Source organism: Perognathus longimembris, chromosome 2 (assembly GCF_023159225.1).
Source record: "Perognathus longimembris pacificus isolate PPM17 chromosome 2, ASM2315922v1, whole genome shotgun sequence".
In the NCBI taxonomy this organism is placed as follows: domain Eukaryota; kingdom Metazoa; phylum Chordata; class Mammalia; order Rodentia; family Heteromyidae; genus Perognathus; species Perognathus longimembris.
Genome location: NC_063162.1, coordinates 38,310,574 through 38,330,836, shown reverse-complemented (window position 1 = coordinate 38,330,836; position 20,263 = coordinate 38,310,574). Strand labels below are relative to the sequence as shown.

General features: G+C 39.5%; 1 protein-coding gene across 6 annotated transcripts in view; it reads left to right on the top strand.

The window, feature by feature from the left end:
* Positions 1-20,263, top strand: part of Ank3 (ankyrin 3) — a 526,258-nt gene that overhangs the window by 395,981 nt on the left and 110,014 nt on the right. For all 6 annotated transcript variants that reach the window (XM_048338833.1, XM_048338830.1, XM_048338829.1 and 3 more), the window contains 8 exons: positions 530-628; positions 1,859-2,056; positions 3,548-3,646; positions 3,926-4,024; positions 10,602-10,799; positions 15,809-15,907; positions 19,254-19,352; positions 19,441-19,539. In XM_048338833.1, coding sequence (XP_048194790.1) covers positions 530-628; positions 1,859-2,056; positions 3,548-3,646; positions 3,926-4,024; positions 10,602-10,799; positions 15,809-15,907; positions 19,254-19,352; positions 19,441-19,539 — 990 coding nt within the window. The remainder of the gene's footprint in view (positions 1-529; positions 629-1,858; positions 2,057-3,547; positions 3,647-3,925; positions 4,025-10,601; positions 10,800-15,808; positions 15,908-19,253; positions 19,353-19,440; positions 19,540-20,263) is intronic.

Here is a 20,263-nt window from a genome sequence, read left to right as displayed (position 1 = left end):
CTGTGGTTTAGCCAAATCTGGCCTTCTAGTGTGCTTTTGGTATCTATGCAGTGTTTTAACTTTCATTTTGTGGTCAACGTTTGAGAACTGGCCAATTAACATAGGTAATCCAAATGATTCCCTTTTTTGAAAACAAGGATTGTGGCATAGTAGGGCAGACATTCATATAGTTTGTGTGGCTCTCTGCTGAAGTTCTTCTACCTGCCCTGCTTCATTCATTTCCTGCCACTGTGAGCAGTCACTCTTCAACCCTCATGGGGCCATATGCAGATATTAATGAGTCATGTTGCTGATACTACAGATGATGAGATGAACTGGGTTACTTAGAGTCCTGATCACTACAAATCAAGTTCCTATGGATTTTTTTATGCATTTGGTTTCTATCTTTTTCAAAAAGTAAGGCAGTCCCCAGGGTGATTTTTTTTTTCAATTAAAAAAAAAGGCTACCATACACTTTATGCCAAATGAAGCACACCACTCTTCTTTTTGAAATCTAGAGGTAATTTATTTTGCCTCATGTGTTCCCCAGAGAGGAGAAACAGCACTGCACATGGCAGCTCGGTCCGGCCAGGCTGAAGTGGTACGGTATCTCGTCCAAGATGGAGCACAAGTAGAAGCTAAAGCTAAGGTATGTTTCATACATGAAAGCATTCCTGTCGAAGGAAAACCTTGTGTTTTAGCAAAAATCTTTATATACCTACTTATTCTCCCTCAAGAACATTTTCTTAAAAAATAGTAAACAGGCTGGGTGCTAGTGGCTCATGCCTGTTATCCTAGCTACTAAGGAGGTTGAGATCTGAGAATCTTGGTTCAAAGCCAGCTAGGGCAATGAGTCCCCATGAGACTCTTATTTTCCATAACCATTCAAAAATGGGAAGTGGTGCTTGGCTCAAAGTGGTAGAGCGCTAGCCTTTAGCTGAAGAGCTCAGAGACAGTACCCAAGCCAAGAGTTCAAATCCCATGACCTACAGAAAAAAAAAAAAGAACTGGAAGTGGCTTTGTGGCTCAAGTGGTAGAGCATTAGCTTTGAGCTCAGAGAAGCTTAGGGAAAGAGCCCAGGCCTTGAATTCAAACCCCACAACCAACCAAAAAAATAGTAAACAGCTTTGAGTGATAAAGGTCTTTACCCAAGCACTGTTGTAAAAACTCCTTCCACATTAGTTCATTCAACTATTTAACATAGCTAAATAGAATAAGAACATTGTGCCATAGTTCTTGGCATACTGCCCTAACAGATTAGGAGCCGGATCTAGACTTGATCCAGAGTTCTCTGCACTTCTTGAAGATAGGTATAGATGGAAAGCTTCTAGAACAATCACAAATTGGAAATATAATTAAGCTAAGTCAGCTGGCACAACCACAAAAGGAAAAGGAATCTTTTTTTTTGTCTATAAATTGTGAAACCATAATCCCTGAGACTCAAATGATAGAAGCTTCAGGAACCAGCCTTCAAATGTAAGAATATGAGAGAAGAGTATGAATATTTCATGTCTGCCTGGTGTTGACCCTCCAATAGAAATCCTCCATACCTGCCTCTTGTAGGACAGATAGCTGATGTGCTCATGAGAATGACAGTGTAGAACTGAAAGTGGTAACACACACCTTTGACTCCAGCACATGGGAGGCTAGGGCAGGAAAATTACAAGTTCAAGGGTAGTCTGGACCACATAGAAAGATCCTGTCTCACTAATTAATTAATTGTTCAGCTCAGGAATCATATGCACATTAAAACTTCAGCCATCTAAATTTATTAGCACCAAATCAGAGTTGGATGTTCCTCTGACATGTAGCAGCTAATGTTCTGAAATTTTTATGACACTGTTGCTATCTGAGCTCATCAGTATTTCTACCTATTTAGGATGACCAAACCCCACTCCACATTTCAGCCCGCCTGGGGAAGGCAGATATAGTACAACAGCTGTTGCAGCAAGGAGCTTCGCCCAATGCAGCCACAACTTCGGGGTACACCCCCCTCCACCTTTCAGCCCGAGAAGGGCATGAGGACGTAGCATCATTCCTTTTGGATCATGGAGCATCTCTATCTATAACAACAAAGGTATGAAAGCAAGTCTCAGAATCCTACTGGGTACCCCCAAAATACAGCATCCTTCACAGTCATAAGCATGGAAATGACATAAGAGCACCTATACTAGGGTCCCCATGGGTAGTTCTCAACATGGCCAGAAAAGTCTAGAAAGCAAGGAGGTAGTTCTTCCTATTCTGAGAAGAGTTTTTGGTTGCCATTGGTGTTAGTTTTTTTGTTTGTTTGTTTGTTTTTTGTTTTGTTTTTTTGCCAGTCCTGGGCCTTGGACTCAGGGCCTGAGCACTGTCCCTGGCTTCTTTTTGCTCAAGGCTAGCACTCTGCCACTTGAGCCACAGCGCCACTTCTGGCCGTTTTCTATATACATGGTGCTGGGGAATCGAACCTAGGGCTTCATGTATTCGAGGTAAGCACTCTTGCCACTAGGCCATATCCCCAGCCCCATGGTGTTAGTTTCTTAATACATCTTCCAATGAAGCCTTATTGATACCTAGAATCAGATAATTCATGTAAGTTATTGGAAGGACTTAAGTGGCAGTTTGAAAAAACAGTTACAGTTTCCCTTGTTGAATCCAAGTACATAAACATTTTCAAAGCTCTTTTGGTAGATGCTTTTATAAAACTTTCAAATGAGGAATTGTAATTTTGTGATTATTAGTATCTGGTGTATGACTTGATTTTTTTAACTCTGTGTTAGAGTAATAGACTATCATATAGTTACTCTGCATGGGCAGAATGCAAATTTTGGACTTCATTTATCTTGTGATATTGCATAAACTTAGCAAATATAATTAAGATGAAATGGCCTACAAAAATGTCTCAAAAGGGTAATAATGAGTACCACAGTCACTTACTTCATATCAGTCTCCATTGGCTAATATGGAAGATTATCACAAATACTTAGAAAACAATGTGAGGAAAAACGACGACTATCTCAATCTTCATCTCCCATGATTCTTAGGGCTTTTCAGTAGAGTCAAGATGCAAGCTCGTGGAGTTCACTTACCACATGAAACAGAATAATGAGTAACAGGATTATTACTCAATTCAACTACACTGGTAAAGGTGCAAGAATCCTGAAAAATGGAGCATGTGTAAGGACACCATGTGTATGGTGAAGACATAGGGAAAATGAAAAGAGATCATTCCATCTTGGAATATAAGATTACAAGAGGTCCAGACTGCTGCTGGATTTCCTCAAGCCTTCCAACATAGAGGAGAACTCTGCAACCTATTCTTAACATGACCTTATCACAGTCCCAAGATTCAGCTCCACAACTTCATCCCTGTTAAATACTTGCTTAGTTCTAGAATTCATGGCATTGTGTAGCTCAATCAGCACAGTCTCCTTATACCTATTGGTTAAGCAACACTGATATTATTGTGCATTAGTCTTGACCCCTCAATGTACACTTAACCGATCATCATCATCAGATTAATTTGTTAGTGCTAGAAAGCAATGCTTGTATCCCTATTCCTTTCATTTTATTTGTTTCCCATTTTCAGAAAGGATTTACTCCTCTTCACGTGGCAGCTAAATATGGGAAGCTTGAAGTAGCCAATCTCCTGTTACAGAAAAGTGCATCTCCAGATGCTGCTGGGAAGGTATGAGGTCATCGGCTACCCTGGAACAGACCACTTCTGTGGTAACAAAACAATCATTTTCCACTATTCCCCAACAACCACTTAGATGATAACTAAAACACATTTAAAAGTTCCACTAGGATGGAGAATACTTGGGCAATAAGAAGTGAATGCTTGGTCCAAGTACTACAGGACTAGAATGTAAACTATGCTCAGAGTTGTCTAATCCTGTGTCCTAACGTTAGTGTTTCTTATTAAGACACTTCTGACCCTGGTTGTTGTTTTTGCACGTGTTTCCAGAGCGGACTAACTCCACTGCATGTAGCTGCACATTATGATAATCAGAAAGTGGCCCTTCTGCTTTTGGATCAAGGAGCTTCACCTCACGCAGCTGCAAAGGTACCTGTAATTCATGGCATGAAGAGATTGATGGGCAATGTCTGTCAGTCGCTGAATGTCTCTCTACATTTGCTTCACCTGTGGTATCCTCCTGACTTTTAGCTACAACTTAAAAATCACAGAAATAGGATCACCTGCCTCTAGCTGCTCAGTCAACTAATATGGTAGATTCTCAATAAATATTTTCTTGACAATTGATTTCCCTTGTGGAAAAAAATCTAGAACATCCTAGAGCTTGGGGAGGAAAAAGAATTGGAATACTCTTTAGCTAGATTGGAAACATAAGCACTGCCTGAGGAAGTAAGAAAAGTTCTGATCTGTCAAAGTTAAAATATGTACTGCATATTCCTGGCCATAAAACATTGCCTTCAAGTTGTTTGTGTTTCAAAAATTAAGTCAGCAAGTTTTGAATAGGTTTTTATTATTGCCAAGGGAATGTTTCATTTTGCTGTTAGGTTATTCTTGTCCAGTATGTGACTTCAATTTGGGAGGAGAAAATGCATAAATAGAATGTATAGCTATTTTATTGCTCTGATAGTCTAATTTGAATGGCAAACCATAAAACAGAGTTTATTTGAAGATAGATTGATAGTATTAATATGTTCCCTATTATTGAGCAGGTGGTGACCAGAGAATACAGAATGTTACAAAATCATAGTTTAAACGTGATTTGTATTTTTCACTAAATCCTGTTAATTGAAAGATCTTTTAGGATTCCTTGTGTTTTGTGTTTTTTTTAAGTGGCTTGTGTATTCTTGTTTAAATTTAATACTTGGATCATAGCAATAGGTGAGGAACACAGGCTGTTCTAGGTTACTTGAGGTATTTTGAGAGTTCTTTTCTTATAAAAGATAGGATGTCTTTAACAGGTATTATTCCCCTAAAACTTTCTTTTTTTTGGGGTGGGGGCAGTCCTGGAGCTTGAACACTGAGCCTGGGCACTATCCTTGAGCTTCTTTTACTCAAGGCTAGCACTCTTCCACTTGAGCCACAGCACCACTTCCTGGCCTTTTCTGTTTCTGTGGTCCTGAGGAATCGAACCCAGGGCTTCATTCATGCTAGGCAAGCACTCTACCACTAAACCATAGTCCCAGCCCCCTAAACCTTTCTTCTGCATTATAAAGTCATTTCCTGCCCGCCGTCCTCTCCAGAACTATGTCTACCAAAATGAATTTCAATTCCAAACCCCAAATATTTTTTTATCTAAACATGATTTTGTCCACCTAATTTCTGACCTTAATATTTGTTCAGTTATGAGAAATGTTTATCAAGCCAAAACTTGAAAGTAAAATTTTATCTTTAAAAGAAATAAAAGAACTGGGGCTGGGAATATGGCCTAGTGGCTAGAGTGCTTGCCTCACATACATGAAGCCCTGGGTTCGATTCCTCAGCACCAGATATACAGAAAAAGGCCAGAGGTGGCGCTGTGGCTCAAGTGGTAGAGTGCTAGCCTTGAGCAAAAAGAAGCCAGGGACAGTGCTCAGGCCCTGATTCCAAGCCCCAGGAATGGCCAAGAAAAAAAAAAAAAAAAAAAGAACATAGAATCATTATGTTAAATAGCCCAATTGTCCATTAGTAGATAGAGAAAAAAAATGTAGGGATGCGGGCTGGGGATATGGCCTAGTGGCAAGAGTGCTTGCCTCATATACATGAGGCCCTGGGTTCAATTCCCCAGCACCACATATACAGAAAATGGCCAGAAGTATCGCTGTGGCTCAAGTGGCAGAGTGCTAGCCTTGAGCAAGAGGAAGCCAGGGACAGTGCTCAGGCCCTGAGTCCAAGCCCAGGACTGGCAAAAAAAAAAAAAAAGAAAAGAAACTGTAACCTCTCTGTACATCAGTTTGATAATAAAAATTTTTTTTAAATGTAGGGATGCGTACACACACGCACACATACACACACACAACATTTTTATTCGGCCTTAAAGATGAAATTTTGACAAATGTGAGCTGATATAAGCTAGTCTCAAAGCACAAATATCGTATGATACATGATTGTACACAGAACAGTTAAATTTAGAGACAGTTAGAAAAATGGTTGGGGTGACAGAGAGGAATGGGAGATATTGAGTATTTAGTAGCACGGAGGTTCAATTTAGGAAGAGGAAAATGTCCTGGAGATGGTTAGTGATTGTTGGATAACAATATAAAGGTATTGATACCACTGTCTTGTTCAAGTGTCTGGCTCAAGTGGTGAAGCACCAGTCTTGAGTGGAAAAGGCTAAGGGACAGCATCCAGTATTGGCATAAAAATTCTATAAGAAAGCTTTAACTTGGAGCTTTTGTTGTGTCCATTTACCATAATTTTAAAGAGACATGAAATGGAATTCAATGGTTGTCCATTCTATTTCAATTTATTTTAACATTCCTGAGTTCCTTTTCTCACAAGTCACCCCAGGCTCCAGGGTCTTAGTAGGGAACTAGTATATAACTAGTAGGTAAACTATTCATTCCTCATATGAGAAGAATAATTTGTCACAACTAGTACTGTACTTTCTTTTCTTTTAGAAAAGAAAGGAGTTATGAAATATACAACTCAGTGAATCCAACCCATCATTCAATCTGTAAACAACACTTCAAGTCCATAATTAGTGTATTTGTAGTTGATATCCAGCTTTGTATATTTCTCAAATGAGATTTAGTATCCATGATTCCCTATCTGCAAAACATGTTTAACCAAGAACAGAAAAGTCATCCTTTAAATTTTTTTTTTTTTTTTTTGCCAGTCCTGGGCCTTAGACTCAGGGCCTGAGTACTATCCCTGGCTTCTTTTTGCTCAAGGCTAGCACTCTGCCACTTGAGTCACAGCGCCACTTCTGGCCATTTTCTGTATATGTGGTGCTGGGGAATCGAACCCAGGGCTTCAAGTATACGAGGCAAGCGCTCTTGCCACTAGGCCATATCCCCAGCCCCCTTTAAATTTTTTTTATAGTCAATTAAACACGGGCTTTTCTAATGGGGCACTGATTCCATTTCCATAGCACAATTGACTCCATAAGACGTGTAATGCCACCTGTGGCATGTGTCCAGCCACCCCATCTTCTGGAGTAGTAGTACCGGTAGGTCAGGGACCTTGCTTTCAGTCAGGGATTTATTCAATAAAAAGAAAAAAACAAACCACACTACAGTGGTATAAAATGAAGAGGCTCTGTTTTTTCTTGTGTCATAGTCAGGATGTAGACAACACAGTTGTTAATGTTACTTTGGAGCCAGGGTCCCCTCTCCAGCAGCAAGCAGAAGGGAGTCCGCACAACAGGGCTTCCACCATGGCTCCTTACATTTCATTAGCCACTTCTGTCGGCAAGGTAAGCTGGGAAATGTAGTTTTTAGCTAGGCATATTGCTTTCATTAAGGAAGGAGAAGAAAATGAATACAGAGTAGGCAGTTTGCCTCCATTACTCCAGGGGAACTCAGTCATTGCTGAATTCTGGCAGTGGAAAGAAAACGAGGGACAGTTTGAACAGGACATATGAATACTATGTGGGATGACAGCAGCAATCTCAGTGTTAAATTTTTCTTATCACATCTTTTCTCTTTTTTCATACAATGCATGATGCCTTCTTACACTTTCTTCTCTTTTTGAAACCAACAGCATATTTTTACCTACACGTGGTCTAGAAACATGTGATTTTAGGTTACTGGGATGCTTAAAGTACAGATATTCTCATATATTTTAACAGATCTGTTCCCTGTGCTGGGAAGAAGGCTGGTCTTGAGTAGAAGCAAAAGCAGGTCACTAAATGTGGGAGAGATAGTGAGCCTTAATCTATTGTGTGCCATATCGCTCTCCAAAAAAATATGCAGCAAATCTATTGGTATAAATTACTATGTTTGTGAATATAAATTTGTTATGAATACTGTGTCTTGGGTTTGCTTTTCTTTTCATCCAAGAGAAGTATTTATCTTCATCAAGCAGGAAAAAGTTAGAGTTCTACAATCAAATATCTCCTTATTTTATTTTTCCAATTAATACATTTCTCTTTAATGTGGCAAGTAAAAACCATTGTACTTTCTAGGAAATAAAAAGGACTATTAAAAAATTGGAGAGGTTCTTATATGTCTCAAGATAAACTCTTCAGTATTGCAAATATTTCTTGGTGCTCTTCAAGATTAACTTTTCATTCTCAAACAATACCATGGCCATTTTCTCCTTCCTTATACTTTTCTTTGTATCCACACAAGAATCTCAGGATAAATCACTAAGCAATAATGTATAATTCATTTGGAATGGACATCCATTACAGTGATGTACAGCTTCTCTCAATAAATGTTCCATAAAATATAGGAATGGTGCCTGCAATTAGAAGAATTCAAAACAACAGTCATGTCTGAGAGGATAGATGGCAAGTGAACTGCCTTTCTTCAGCTAGGGGTTTAAAAAAAAACATGATTAACTTGAAGGTTCTGTAAATAGAAAGGCAGAAAGAGAAAGGATGAAATGATAGATGTTAAACTCTGACTTTACTTTGCCTTTATCACACTCATTAGTTCGTGGTAGACTTTCATTTCACCTGTTTGCTATTTCACTGTCACTTTGTGAATTTTCTTTCCCATGACAGGGGTTGACACACAACTCATCCCTCTCTGTCACTCACATTAGGCTGGGCTCAGACCAGTGTCAGCCCTGGGATCCAAATAAATTGGTCTCTGAAGGGTGTGTCTGAGCATTTGGTGAGAGAACCAAATGGTTCACAGGGCAGTTGTGGTTTCCAGATGGCCATAGGTCAGCTCTAAAAATAGGGATATAAAATCTTCTTTGACCCTGGCTCATTCAGTTTGGCAGAGACTGGATTTCAGAAAAGTCTAGAAGTGAGTTTTTTTTCCCCCTGTCTCTTTCCACTTTCATTTTATGGAGTCAGGCTTGTGTCCTTATCAAAATGTGATCTTGCATTTCCCTTAAATGACTATGAGCCAGGGTAAAGTCCCCCAAAATCATTTTCGCAGATCAGGGGATTCTGAAGGCTCTTGAGCCACAACTAATTAACAATTTATGAAAGGAAGTTTGATTGTCTCTAGCTGAGCATCTAGGGGTCAGCCTAGAGAAGGATGAAAGGGTATTTTGAAAGCTTTTGTGCACTTGACTGAAATTCTAAAGATTCCTTTCTTCATTGAATCAATGGGAGCCAGTAGTTGTGCACTATCAGTTAAAGGCAAATACAGCACAATTGGTGCCCTTGACAAACTTACATTGAGTAAAAGGAGGCAGATATTTTAACAAGGGGGTACCTCTAACTATTCCCAGTACTTTGATCAGGTTGGAAGCTGCATGTTAGTGATTAGGAAGTAGAGAAAGATAGAAAACTTCATGGAGATTATAGCCTTGAACTGAATTTTCACCTGCTAGATGCTGGCTTTCTGTGCATATGTGAGAAAAGCTTTTTTCATAGAGTAAGGCCAGAGAAACAGGAGCCTGTATTCTAGTTGTAGACCAGCAGGTGTGTGGACTGGCTGAAGCAGCCCCTTTGAAGATAGGCAAATGGGAGATAATTGTAGCATCTTGACTACCATGAACAATGAGTTCCTTATGTGAGGCTATACTAGGTTGGCTGAGGCTGAAAACTTAATGAAGAACACAAAGTTCATACCTTTCTTGAAGCTAAAGAGGTCAATGTAGAGGGACTTATGTGGGTCTCTGCTGGCATGGCAAAAGGTGGAAGTACAAAAAAGACTGAAAGAGAGAGGGAGGGGGATGACCTCAAGCTTTTCATTGAAAACCTATATGTCAATAAAACATCCTCAAGATAAGAGCATAAATCCACTCAGAGCAGAGCATGAATAGGACCCAGCTGCCTCTTACAGATCCCACTTCTCAACAATTACCCTGAAGAGTGACTTTGCAGCATATGACTTTGGGGTCCATAGTAGAACTATAGAATATGACAAATAATGTTTTGTCTTGGTTTTTGTAAATGTAATTTTGGGCAGCTGCTGGTGGTTCATGCCAGCAATTCTAGCTAGTCAGGAGGCTGAGATCTAACAATTTTCATTCAAAGACACCTGAGGCAGACAAATCTAAGGCTGTTGTATACAACTAACCAGCACAAAGCCAGAAGGGGAGCTGTGGTTCAAGTGATAGAACAACAGCCTTAGGTGGAAAAGCCAAGTGAGAATGCCTGGGCTTTGAGTTCAAGGCCCAGCTCCAGCTTACATACATTTATGATATACACATAAAATTTTGAACAACTTTGAGTATGTCCCAATATTACCATATCTTATTATTGCTTATTAGTTGGTTCCCTTCTATTCTTAACATTAAGCAAGTAATTATTAAGCACTTACTCTGGTAACTACCAATAAAAGAAAAAAATCTCTATTCCTTTTGGAAAACCAATGATACTCTGATTCTCTTATATTAAAATTGTCTATATTAAGCAACATTTTCCCTACTTTGAAGTGTGGGAAACATACAGGCACTCCAATTATGACACCACTTAATTAACCATGATTTTTTAAATACTGAATCATGGTCATTCCAGCCATCAGAAAGCACTAGAACAGGGAAGTCTGCTGCTCACAAAGGCACAGCACATGTTTTGATCTTGTAACTAGGCCTGTGACCAAATGATTTATGTTGACAGAATGGGTACACGCCACTGCACATTGCTGCCAAAAAGAACCAGATGGACATTGCGACAACTCTGCTGGAATATGGTGCTGATGCCAACGCAGTTACTCGGCAAGGGATTGCTTCTGTCCATCTCGCAGCTCAGGAAGGACATGTAGACATGGTGTCACTGCTCCTCAGTAGAAATGCGAATGTAAACCTGAACAACAAGGTAACCTTTTTCTTTCTATACAAAGCAAACTTCACAACAAACCTCCACCCTACAGAAAAGCCCCTCCCCTGCCCCCAGAAAAAGGAGAAAATCTGGATTTAATAACATACACAAAAGTGAAACATTGTACGAAGATATTCACTGAAGTGTTTGTAGCTGATGGTTCATGCCTTCTCAGGAGGATGAGATCTGAGGATACTGGTTTGAAGCTAGCTTGAGCACACAAATCCAAGAAACTTTGTCTCCAGTTAACAAGCAAAAAAACAGGAATGGAGGTCAAGTGGTAGAGTGCCAGCTTTGACCAAAAAAGCCAAGTGTATCCTTGAGTTCAAACCCCAGTATTGGGACACACACACACACACACACACACACACACACACACACACACACCCTAAACAAAACCCCAAAAGTTTGAAATGAATTTATTTAAATAATAGAATGACAAATAAGCAATTTAGTCATATAATTAAATACATATGTCTGATGGATGGTTGGAGGGATGGATGGACAGACAGACAGACGGATGGATGGATGGATATTTAGCTCTATAAAATGAGGTCCAGAAGTTTTTGTAGTAACAAGTTTTGTGATCAAGTTAATTTCAAGAATTAGATTGTTCTCTCTCTGCAACATATCAAATAAGAAGTTGTAAATTGTAGCCTGTTGTTTTATCCCACAAATATCTCTTGGGCTCCTACTCCTACTTGCCTGTCTCCATTTTTTTTAATTGCAAAGAGAAATTGGCAGCATTGCTGCCTTCTGGGAGTTTATTTTGATCGCATCAGTGTAGAGTAACTGCTTTAGTGAATAGATCGGAAAGTTGCTAGCACATAGGTCTAGTGTTTGCTGTCAAGTTCAACTTAATCTTTTTTTTTTTTTTTTTTTTTGCCAGTCCTGGAGCTTGAACTCAGGGCCCAAGCATTGTCCCTGACTTCCTTTTGCTCAAGGCTAGCGCCCTACCTCTTGAGCCACAGTGCCATTTCTGGCTTTTTCTGTTTGTGTGGTGCTGAGGAATCAAACCCAATGCTTCATGTGTGCTAGGCAAGCACTCTACTGCTAAGCAACATTCCCAGCCCTCAACTTAGTCTTAGGGATAAAGACTTTATCTTTCTCAAGTTGAAGCACGTTCTGCTCTCTACTAGAAGCCAGACTCTCATAAGCCTAGAATACTGCATTTTATTCATTCTGCTGCAGACAGTATGCAGGGATATCTACAGATATGTGAAGGAACATCTGGAAATTGTTCCCTGACATCTTCAGATGTTTGGCCCTATCTTTGATATGGCCTCTAAGTGTAGAAAGAACCAAAAATGCAGTTAACACGTGACTGAAATGAGTGCTTCTCAATGCATATATTAAAGAATTGTGGGTTTACTGAAATCCCCAGGAGGATCCTCTGAAGGGAGGAATTCAAAGGCACAAGGCCTATGTGCCTCTAATCATATAACATAATATTTATCAAAATGAACTCAAAAAATGGAAATGAGGGAGTTTTTCCTTGTTGTTTTTGTTTTCTTTTCTTTTTGCCTTATTTGCTCATTTATTTGTCTTTGGGAACATAAGGGTGGACATAGAAATGAAAGGACAAAGGGCAAGCAAATGCAGCAGTGGTACTCACTAGACACTGTGGAAAATGCACTCTACCACTTGTGGGTGGGATGGGGGTGGGAAGCTGTAAGACAATGAAGGAAGGGGTGACATTATCCAAAAAAAAAAAAACATTATCTGACTGATGTAACTGTAACCCCTCTGTACATCACCTGTATAGTAACAATTTAAAAATATTTTTAATGACCTTCTCACACCTGTAATCCTGACTACTCAGGCAGCTAAGATATGAGGATTGTGGTTTGAAGCAAGTCTGGGCAGAGACTTTTTATCTCCAATTAACCAACACAAAGCTAGAAGTGGAGCTATAACTCAAGTTGTAGAGTGCTAGCCTTGTCTGAAAGACAGAGAGAGAGAGACAGAGAGAGAGAGAGACAGAGAGAGAGAGAGAGAGCCAGAGCCAGCATGAGACCCTGAGTTGAAGCCCCTGTACCAACACTCTCACTCTGTCTCTGTGTAGCCCCCCCCCCAACCCCATCACAAGACCTTCCCCAAACAGGTCAGATGTTTCCAAATCATAGATAATCTGCTGTCTTGTGGCATAGCCTGCATTTTGACATCACAGAGGGTTTACATCTTAAATTGGAGTTCTTAGTAATGTAATTTGAGCAAATTAGATTATCTCTCTCAACCTTAGTGCTATTCTTTAGTGGGTGAAGATAATGGTTTTTAAATTATATTTTTATTATCTTCAGTTGTACAAAAGGAGTTGCCATTGCACAAATCACTTCTTAGTACAGTGTGTCTTGATTGATCTCACCCTTTTCATCAAATAATATTTTCTTTACAGAGATGCCCCTCTCATCCTCTCAAGCTACTCCTCCAACCCTCCTGTTTTACTCTAGTTTTCTTTTTTTCTCCCCTCTTTGTTGAAAAATACCTTTAAAGGTTTAACTTTTGTGAAAATGTATACTGTACAAAAAATAATAATCCTTTTACCAATGATTTTAAGAAAAAGATCACGAGTCCCAGGTTCATGCTGAAGGACTGTATTTGACCCAATTCAGTTTTGCCAGTGGAGTTGTTAGGTTCCCACGTAGATTTTACAAATTCATAGATTTTTTTATATACTTAATAGAATATTAAACAGAGCTATTGCTCTAAGTTGACATCACTGATTTTTAATGCCATTTAAAGTGAGCAATAGTCCAAAGTCCATAAAAGATTAACAGATAACTTCATAACACAGAGCTATTGTAACCTTCACACTAGTTTTACATATACATTTAGCCTAGCATAATGCTTTATGTTTGTAATCCCAGCTATTCAGAATACCTGAGACAGAATTAGAGTTCCAGGTTGGTCCTGTCAAAGTGAGCATTACATTGTATCCAAAAAAAAAAAACAAAAAACCCAAAGGCCTGCTGAGACATGACTCAAATAGCAGAGTACCAGCCTAGGAAGTACAAGACTCTGAGTTCAGGTGTGTGTGTGTGTGTTTGTGTGTGTGTGTGTGTGTGTGTGTGTGTGTGACCAAAACCATTAATATAAAAGCAAAATTTTATTTAATTCCTCCTTAATTGTTTAATTCTTCCTGTATCACATTCTGATTTTTATCAACACTGGGCTAAATGCTAGCTGGAGGACATTGGTTATGTACAGATTAAAGATATAATTCTTGCCTCAACAAGCTGACAGTGGTTTGAGGAAGACAGATAAGCAAGCAAAGTTATACAGAATTATGATGCCTCTAATGGGGTGAACATATAATAACAATGTGGCCTTCCTTTCAGTGGGACAGGGAGAAAGAGAAGACTGGGCAGGCAGAAGTGACTCCATGCCAGGAGAAGAGAGTAAGGAATCATGGGAACAGCCTAGGTAGGGGGCAGGAGGAAGTAGTGAGTGTGTCCAGATTACATTTCATTCTTCTCTCAGAACCACTCACTAAAGTTCCCTCAGAGCTTTGGGCAGTCAAAACCTCACACTTAGTGACCATGCCACTTCTACATAAGGTTATAGCTAAAAACATCATTACCTCTCAAGCTGATTGCGGAACATGGTTCTGTGATTATGTCAGTGTTTGGGTGATGCCAGTGTTAGCCCCATTTATTTTTCTTGGACTTCAAGTGAATCCATTGGTTCTCCTCTCCATGTTTCCCTTTTCTTTAGTTGAGGGATCCATCTCCCAAATTCTATAAACATCATTAAAAAATCATGAGCACAGGACTCTTTCAGAGTCCTGTCATTTCTCTAATGGACCAGTGACTCCTAAATAAGTAACGCTCTATGTCTGCAGGGCACTGTGCTCTTGCTAAAGCTGCCTTGAGTCTGCTTCTTCCCTCTGACAGGTAAACCAGGCTAACATTTTCATTGCACAGATATGGGGGTGAGGTGGGGAGAAGGCTCCTCCTTAGTTGAATACTAACTTCTATACTCATCATGTAGATGAGAAAATAATCCAAGAGCATTTTCACCTGCCCACATTCTCTTAACTAGTACTAATGAAAAATAATGCTTCACAGTTATGGAAGCTTTTTAAAAATTTGAGTTCAGGCTTAGTGAATTTTTCTTGGCCAACAGAACAGCCATATAATCTGAAGTTTCTCCAGTAGGGTCACTTTCAAATACTCAGTCTCCTCAAACCTACAAACCATTTAAATGACCCAGAAATTCTCCCATGATCTAGCATTCCCTTACATTTCACAGTTGATCTTTCCTACCCAAAAACAGCATACAGAAAATGTTCATCAGGCCTGAGTATTCATAAATATAGAATCATCATATGCCAATACTTACTTTGTAATCAGATATTCTTTTAAAAATATTTGTTTTTGCCAGTTCTGGGGCTTGGATTCAGGGCCTGAGCATTGTCCCTGAGCTTTTGCTCAAGGTTAGCACTTTACCACTTGACCTACAGTGCCACTTCTGGCTTTTTCTGTTTATGTGGTACTGAGGAATCGATCTCAGGGATTCAAGCATGTTAGGCAAGCACTCTACCACTAAGCCACATTCCCAGCCCAATAATTTTTATAATGCTTGTACCATTGGCAATGTATTAAAATTCTAGTATAAGTTTGTTTGGAGAGAGATACTAGCATCATGTCTGGGGTTGCTTTAAATATTGCCACAGTAAAATCAATGCAAAGCAAGATGTGGATGGATGCACTAAACAGAAAGAATATTCTTGACAATTCCTGAGCATGGGATGGGTATATAAAGTTCACTACACTCCCTCTATTTTAGGGTTTGCTTAACCATCTTGGTTAAACTTCTAGACCATAGTGATGTCACATAACTATTACGGTATGGCCTATGAATTGATACTTTTTTTTAACAGAGATACTTTTTAGCCGAGAAATGTCAGACTTACCACCCTAGAATTTACGAGTCATTTCTCAAACATGATTGTGTACACTACTTTCCTTCCTGCAAAATGACTGTGCCCCTGGGATCTTTTGCAGAATGGCCTCACCCCTCTCCACCTGGCTGCTCAAGAAGACAGAGTGAATGTGGCTGAAGTCCTTGTAAACCAAGGGGCACTCGTGGATGCCCAGACAAAGGTACTCCAGCTCCTCTCTCCTTCCCATAGAAAGGAGCGTGTCCATACCAAGTGTTATTTAGGGTCTCCAGAATGGAAGCACCCATGCCCTACTGTTTTGGAGGAACATCCAGTATCCCTTAGTCAAAGCTTTTATCCACAGTGCTTCAAGTGTAGGTTTGTACAAAAAGAACCAAAACCTTTGGTTGTATATCATAGGTACTCTTGTTTTTTTATGGCCCATGTTTCAATATCCCCACCCCCTTCTGACACTGGTGAGTTTTGCCACAGTTATGGCTTTTGAGAGTAGAGTATAAGCCCTTACACTTTCCTTAGGTTTTGTGATTGACTATATATATATATATGTGTGTATATATATATATACACATATATATATATATGTCTTTATTTGGCATGATTTTTGAAAAAGACTAAATGAAACAAAGATTTAGTAATGACTCATTGTGGTCTTTGTGTGCTTTCTTATGATGAAACAAATCCTCCCACTTCTACCTAGGACATAATAAAAAAGCTGAGTTAAGACACTCCTACTCAAAACAAATAAGAAAATGAATATTTTTGTTGTCATCAAAGACTTGACTTTGTATTTTTCTCTAAATGTTTTCTTTAGCTGCTTAATTTTGTTCATTCTTCCTATCCGATTTGTGTTATATACTCTAAAATACAACTCTTCTTAATACATGTCACACTGGACACATAAACGAATGCTTATCAAATGTTATAGTAAATAAAAATATGCTTGTGACATGCAAGTGACTCATACCTGTAATGCTAGCTACTCAGGAGGATGAGATCTGAGGATCTGAAACCTAGACCAGGCAGGAAAATCCGGGTCTCTTATCTCCAGTTAACGACCAAAAATCTGAACATGGAGCTGTGGCTCAAGTAATAGAGAGCTAACCTTGACCAAAAAGCTCAAGGACAGCCCCCAGGCCCTGAGTTCAGGCCTCAGTACTGGCACACAAATAAATAAACATTTTTATGTAATATGAGTAAGTTCTGAACTGTATGAACTTGTTAAAGATATTAATAATACAAAGGTGTGAGGAAAAATTAACCAGGTAAAGAAGACTGCAAACATCCAAGTCAGACTGAATTTGGTTTATTTTCTTTGTTTTGCTCAAGTACTTTTATCAAGATTTCCCCTACCTTAGAACTCTTCAGATTTGTGGTAAATGTGTCCTCATTGCTATATCACAACCCTTCCCAACGTGAAGACAAAAATATTTTATTAGGTTACCTCTCCTTTTTTCTTTGTTTCATTTTTCCTGAGTATACATTAGTTGTCCAAGAGAATTCCATTGTGAGACTCTCTCCTACCTCCCCTCCCTACTCCCCCAAACATTTCCAAGAGGTTTTATTCATGTTTTATTTTCATACAAGCAAAAAAGCGATATCCATTATCTTCATTTGTCTTTTACAGATATAAATTCTGGAAGCAACTAGGTCAGGGTTGTCGGTGATTTCATGCCTCTTCACATCAAAAGCAAGTGCCCAAATTCAGTCAGAAAGCCACAGAAGGTTTTCCAGGCCAGGCAGGGCGAGGTGGTTGGGGTGGGGGGTGAAGTCCTGCTGCCCTCTGGCCGGCAGTGTGTTATATGTCAAATGTCTGCCAGGGGTTCCTCTAAAGCCAGCCATGCTGAGACCACAGTCTTACCTTCTTAGTAGAATATTCTGAAGCATTTCTTTTCCTGACTTTTGCGAATCATGTCTCTGGCTCTTGCAAATTCTTTTTCTTTATTTTCTTTCTTGGCAGAGAACATAGCCTACAAAAAGAATTGAAGCTGTAAATGCCCAATAATTAGAGTAAAAGCAGAAGGGTAGATATGGGTTGCTTATATTTACTACCTAACATGGGAAGTAAGAGGTGAGAGGGTTGGTTTTTATATCCCAAAAGCTTTTGGCTCTCACTGGTTTAAAAAAAAAAAAAAAAAGAAGAAAGAAAGAAAACCACCAACCTATGGCTAGGATATAGATTATCTTTTTAAATTTTTTAAATTTTATTTTATTAAAAAATTTTTGTTGGTCATGGGGCTTAAACTTGGGAACTAGGCTCTGTTCCTGAGCTCCTTGGCTCAAGGTTAGTGCTGTACCACTTTGAGCCATGGTTCTACTTCCAGTTTTCTAGTGGTTAATTGGAGATAAGAGTCTCATCAGGTCTTAGCCTCATGAGTAATTAGGATTACAAACATGAGCCACTAGTATCCAGCTATCTTTTAAAATAATAATAGGGCTGGGACTATGGCCTTGTGGCAAGAGTGCTTGCCTCATACACATGAAGCCCTTGGTTCAATTCCTCGGCACCACATATATAGAAAATGGCCAGAAGAGGCACAGTGGCTCAAGTGGCAGAGTGCTAGCCTTGAGCAAAAAGAAGCCAGGGACAGTGCTCAGGCCCTGAGTTCAAGGCCCTAGACTGGCCAAAATAATAATAATAATAATAATAAAGCTGTGGAGGGCTCTTAGCTCTTATGTGCAAAGTCCCATCACAGCCTTGGCAGCCTTCCTTAATACTTTACGTTTACATTTCCTCCCACATTTGGCTTTGAATTTTATTAAATGAATTAAGATGAATTGTGCTGCTGACCACCAAGTTAAGTGGTCAGTGTTATTTTCCTGAGAGGAAGCAAGGTTATTTTTTTATTTGTACAAGCTCTTTTTGCTGATCTTTACAGAGATCTTTACAGAGATGGAGTCTAGCTGACTTTTCTTTCTGAACTAGCCTTACATGGACCCTTGACAAGCAGCTTCAACATCAACCTGTCTAGGCTGAGCATCCCTCCATCCTTCTCCCTTCCTGTCTTGAACAGTTCTTTTTTAGTGTGCCAGTACTAGGGCTTAAATTCAGGGCTTTGTGTTCTCATTTAGTATTTTTGCTCAAGGCCGGTGCTCTACTTTTAAGCCTCACTACCACTTTCAGCTTTGTGCTGGTTAATTGGACATAAGAGTCTCAGATTTTTTTTTTAACCTGGGCTGGCTTTGAACCTTGATCCTCAGATCTCATCATCCTAAGTAACTAGGATAACAGGCATGAGCCACCAGGTAGCCAACTCATGGGGAACAGTTCTTTTGTGAATGAAATGAGCTGACATAAGAGACAGCAATTGGAAAGTTAAATAACTATTTTTTTCTTTAGGTGCAAATTCAAGACTAGGAAGGCCAGAGACTATTGTTATTCATACCTAAGATTAACTCTGAGAAATATCAAGGTATCTTTTTAAGAGACCAAAAAGAAAACCCAGAAAACTTTTCCAGCTAAGGTTAAATAATAATTTTACTTCTATTTAGGATGGCTGTTACTAAAAGTGTACTTATGATGTTTCTTTTTCTATAAAATATAATTGCAGATGGGATATACACCACTCCATGTGGGCTGTCACTATGGAAACATCAAGATAGTTAATTTCCTGCTCCAGCATTCTGCAAAAGTTAATGCCAAAACAAAGGTATGCAGCTTGCTCTTTTCTTTCCACCAAAGTTGTTGATTTTTGTACCACAAAAGTATGAGTCATTTCTTCCATCTTCTCTCCACAGAATGGGTACACACCCCTGCACCAAGCCGCTCAGCAGGGCCACACGCATATAATCAACGTCTTGCTTCAGAACAATGCCTCCCCCAATGAACTCACTGTGGTAAGCTGCGAGTTAGCTCAATAGAAGAGGGAGGAAGAGCTACAGGAGCCCAGACACCGGTGTCTTCCCACATTTTTCATCATATTCCAATGTAGCTTTTTCAAGTTTCATGGCTAGGCTGAACAGAGCCTTCTGTCTTCACCAGAGAAAAAGATAATGATATGATTCTGAGCTGTTCAGAGATACGTGAGGAGTTTATCGCACTTTAAAGTACCCATTGTATGACTCCTAGTAGGGTGCACATATGTAAGGGGGAAAAAAACACGCCTATGTCTCATTGACGCTTACTTTGAATTTGACAAAACATCTTATTTATCCTATGTGGTTACCCAGATGCTGCAATGAAGTAGAAAGAGATTAGGTGGGCTTTGAGCAAGGCATGTGTGTCAGTCAACTTTCTATCACTATAACAAAATACCTGAGACTAACAGTTTCAAAGGAAGAAAGGGTTATCTGGACTCATAGTTTCAGAGCCTTTGGTTTATGGTCTCTTGGCCCTGTCACCTTGGTCCTATCATGGAAGCAAATAGCATGGCATAAGACTTATGGTATACCAAAGCTTTTGAGATCGTGGTGGCCCAGAAGCCAAGAGAAACAAAGGGGGTAGAATCCCCTAAATCTTTCAAGGGCACACCACTGATGACTTCCTTCCTCTGACTAAGCCTCACCTCTTCAATTTTCTACCACTTCCCCACAACAATACCAGTAGAACAAAACTTCAGCA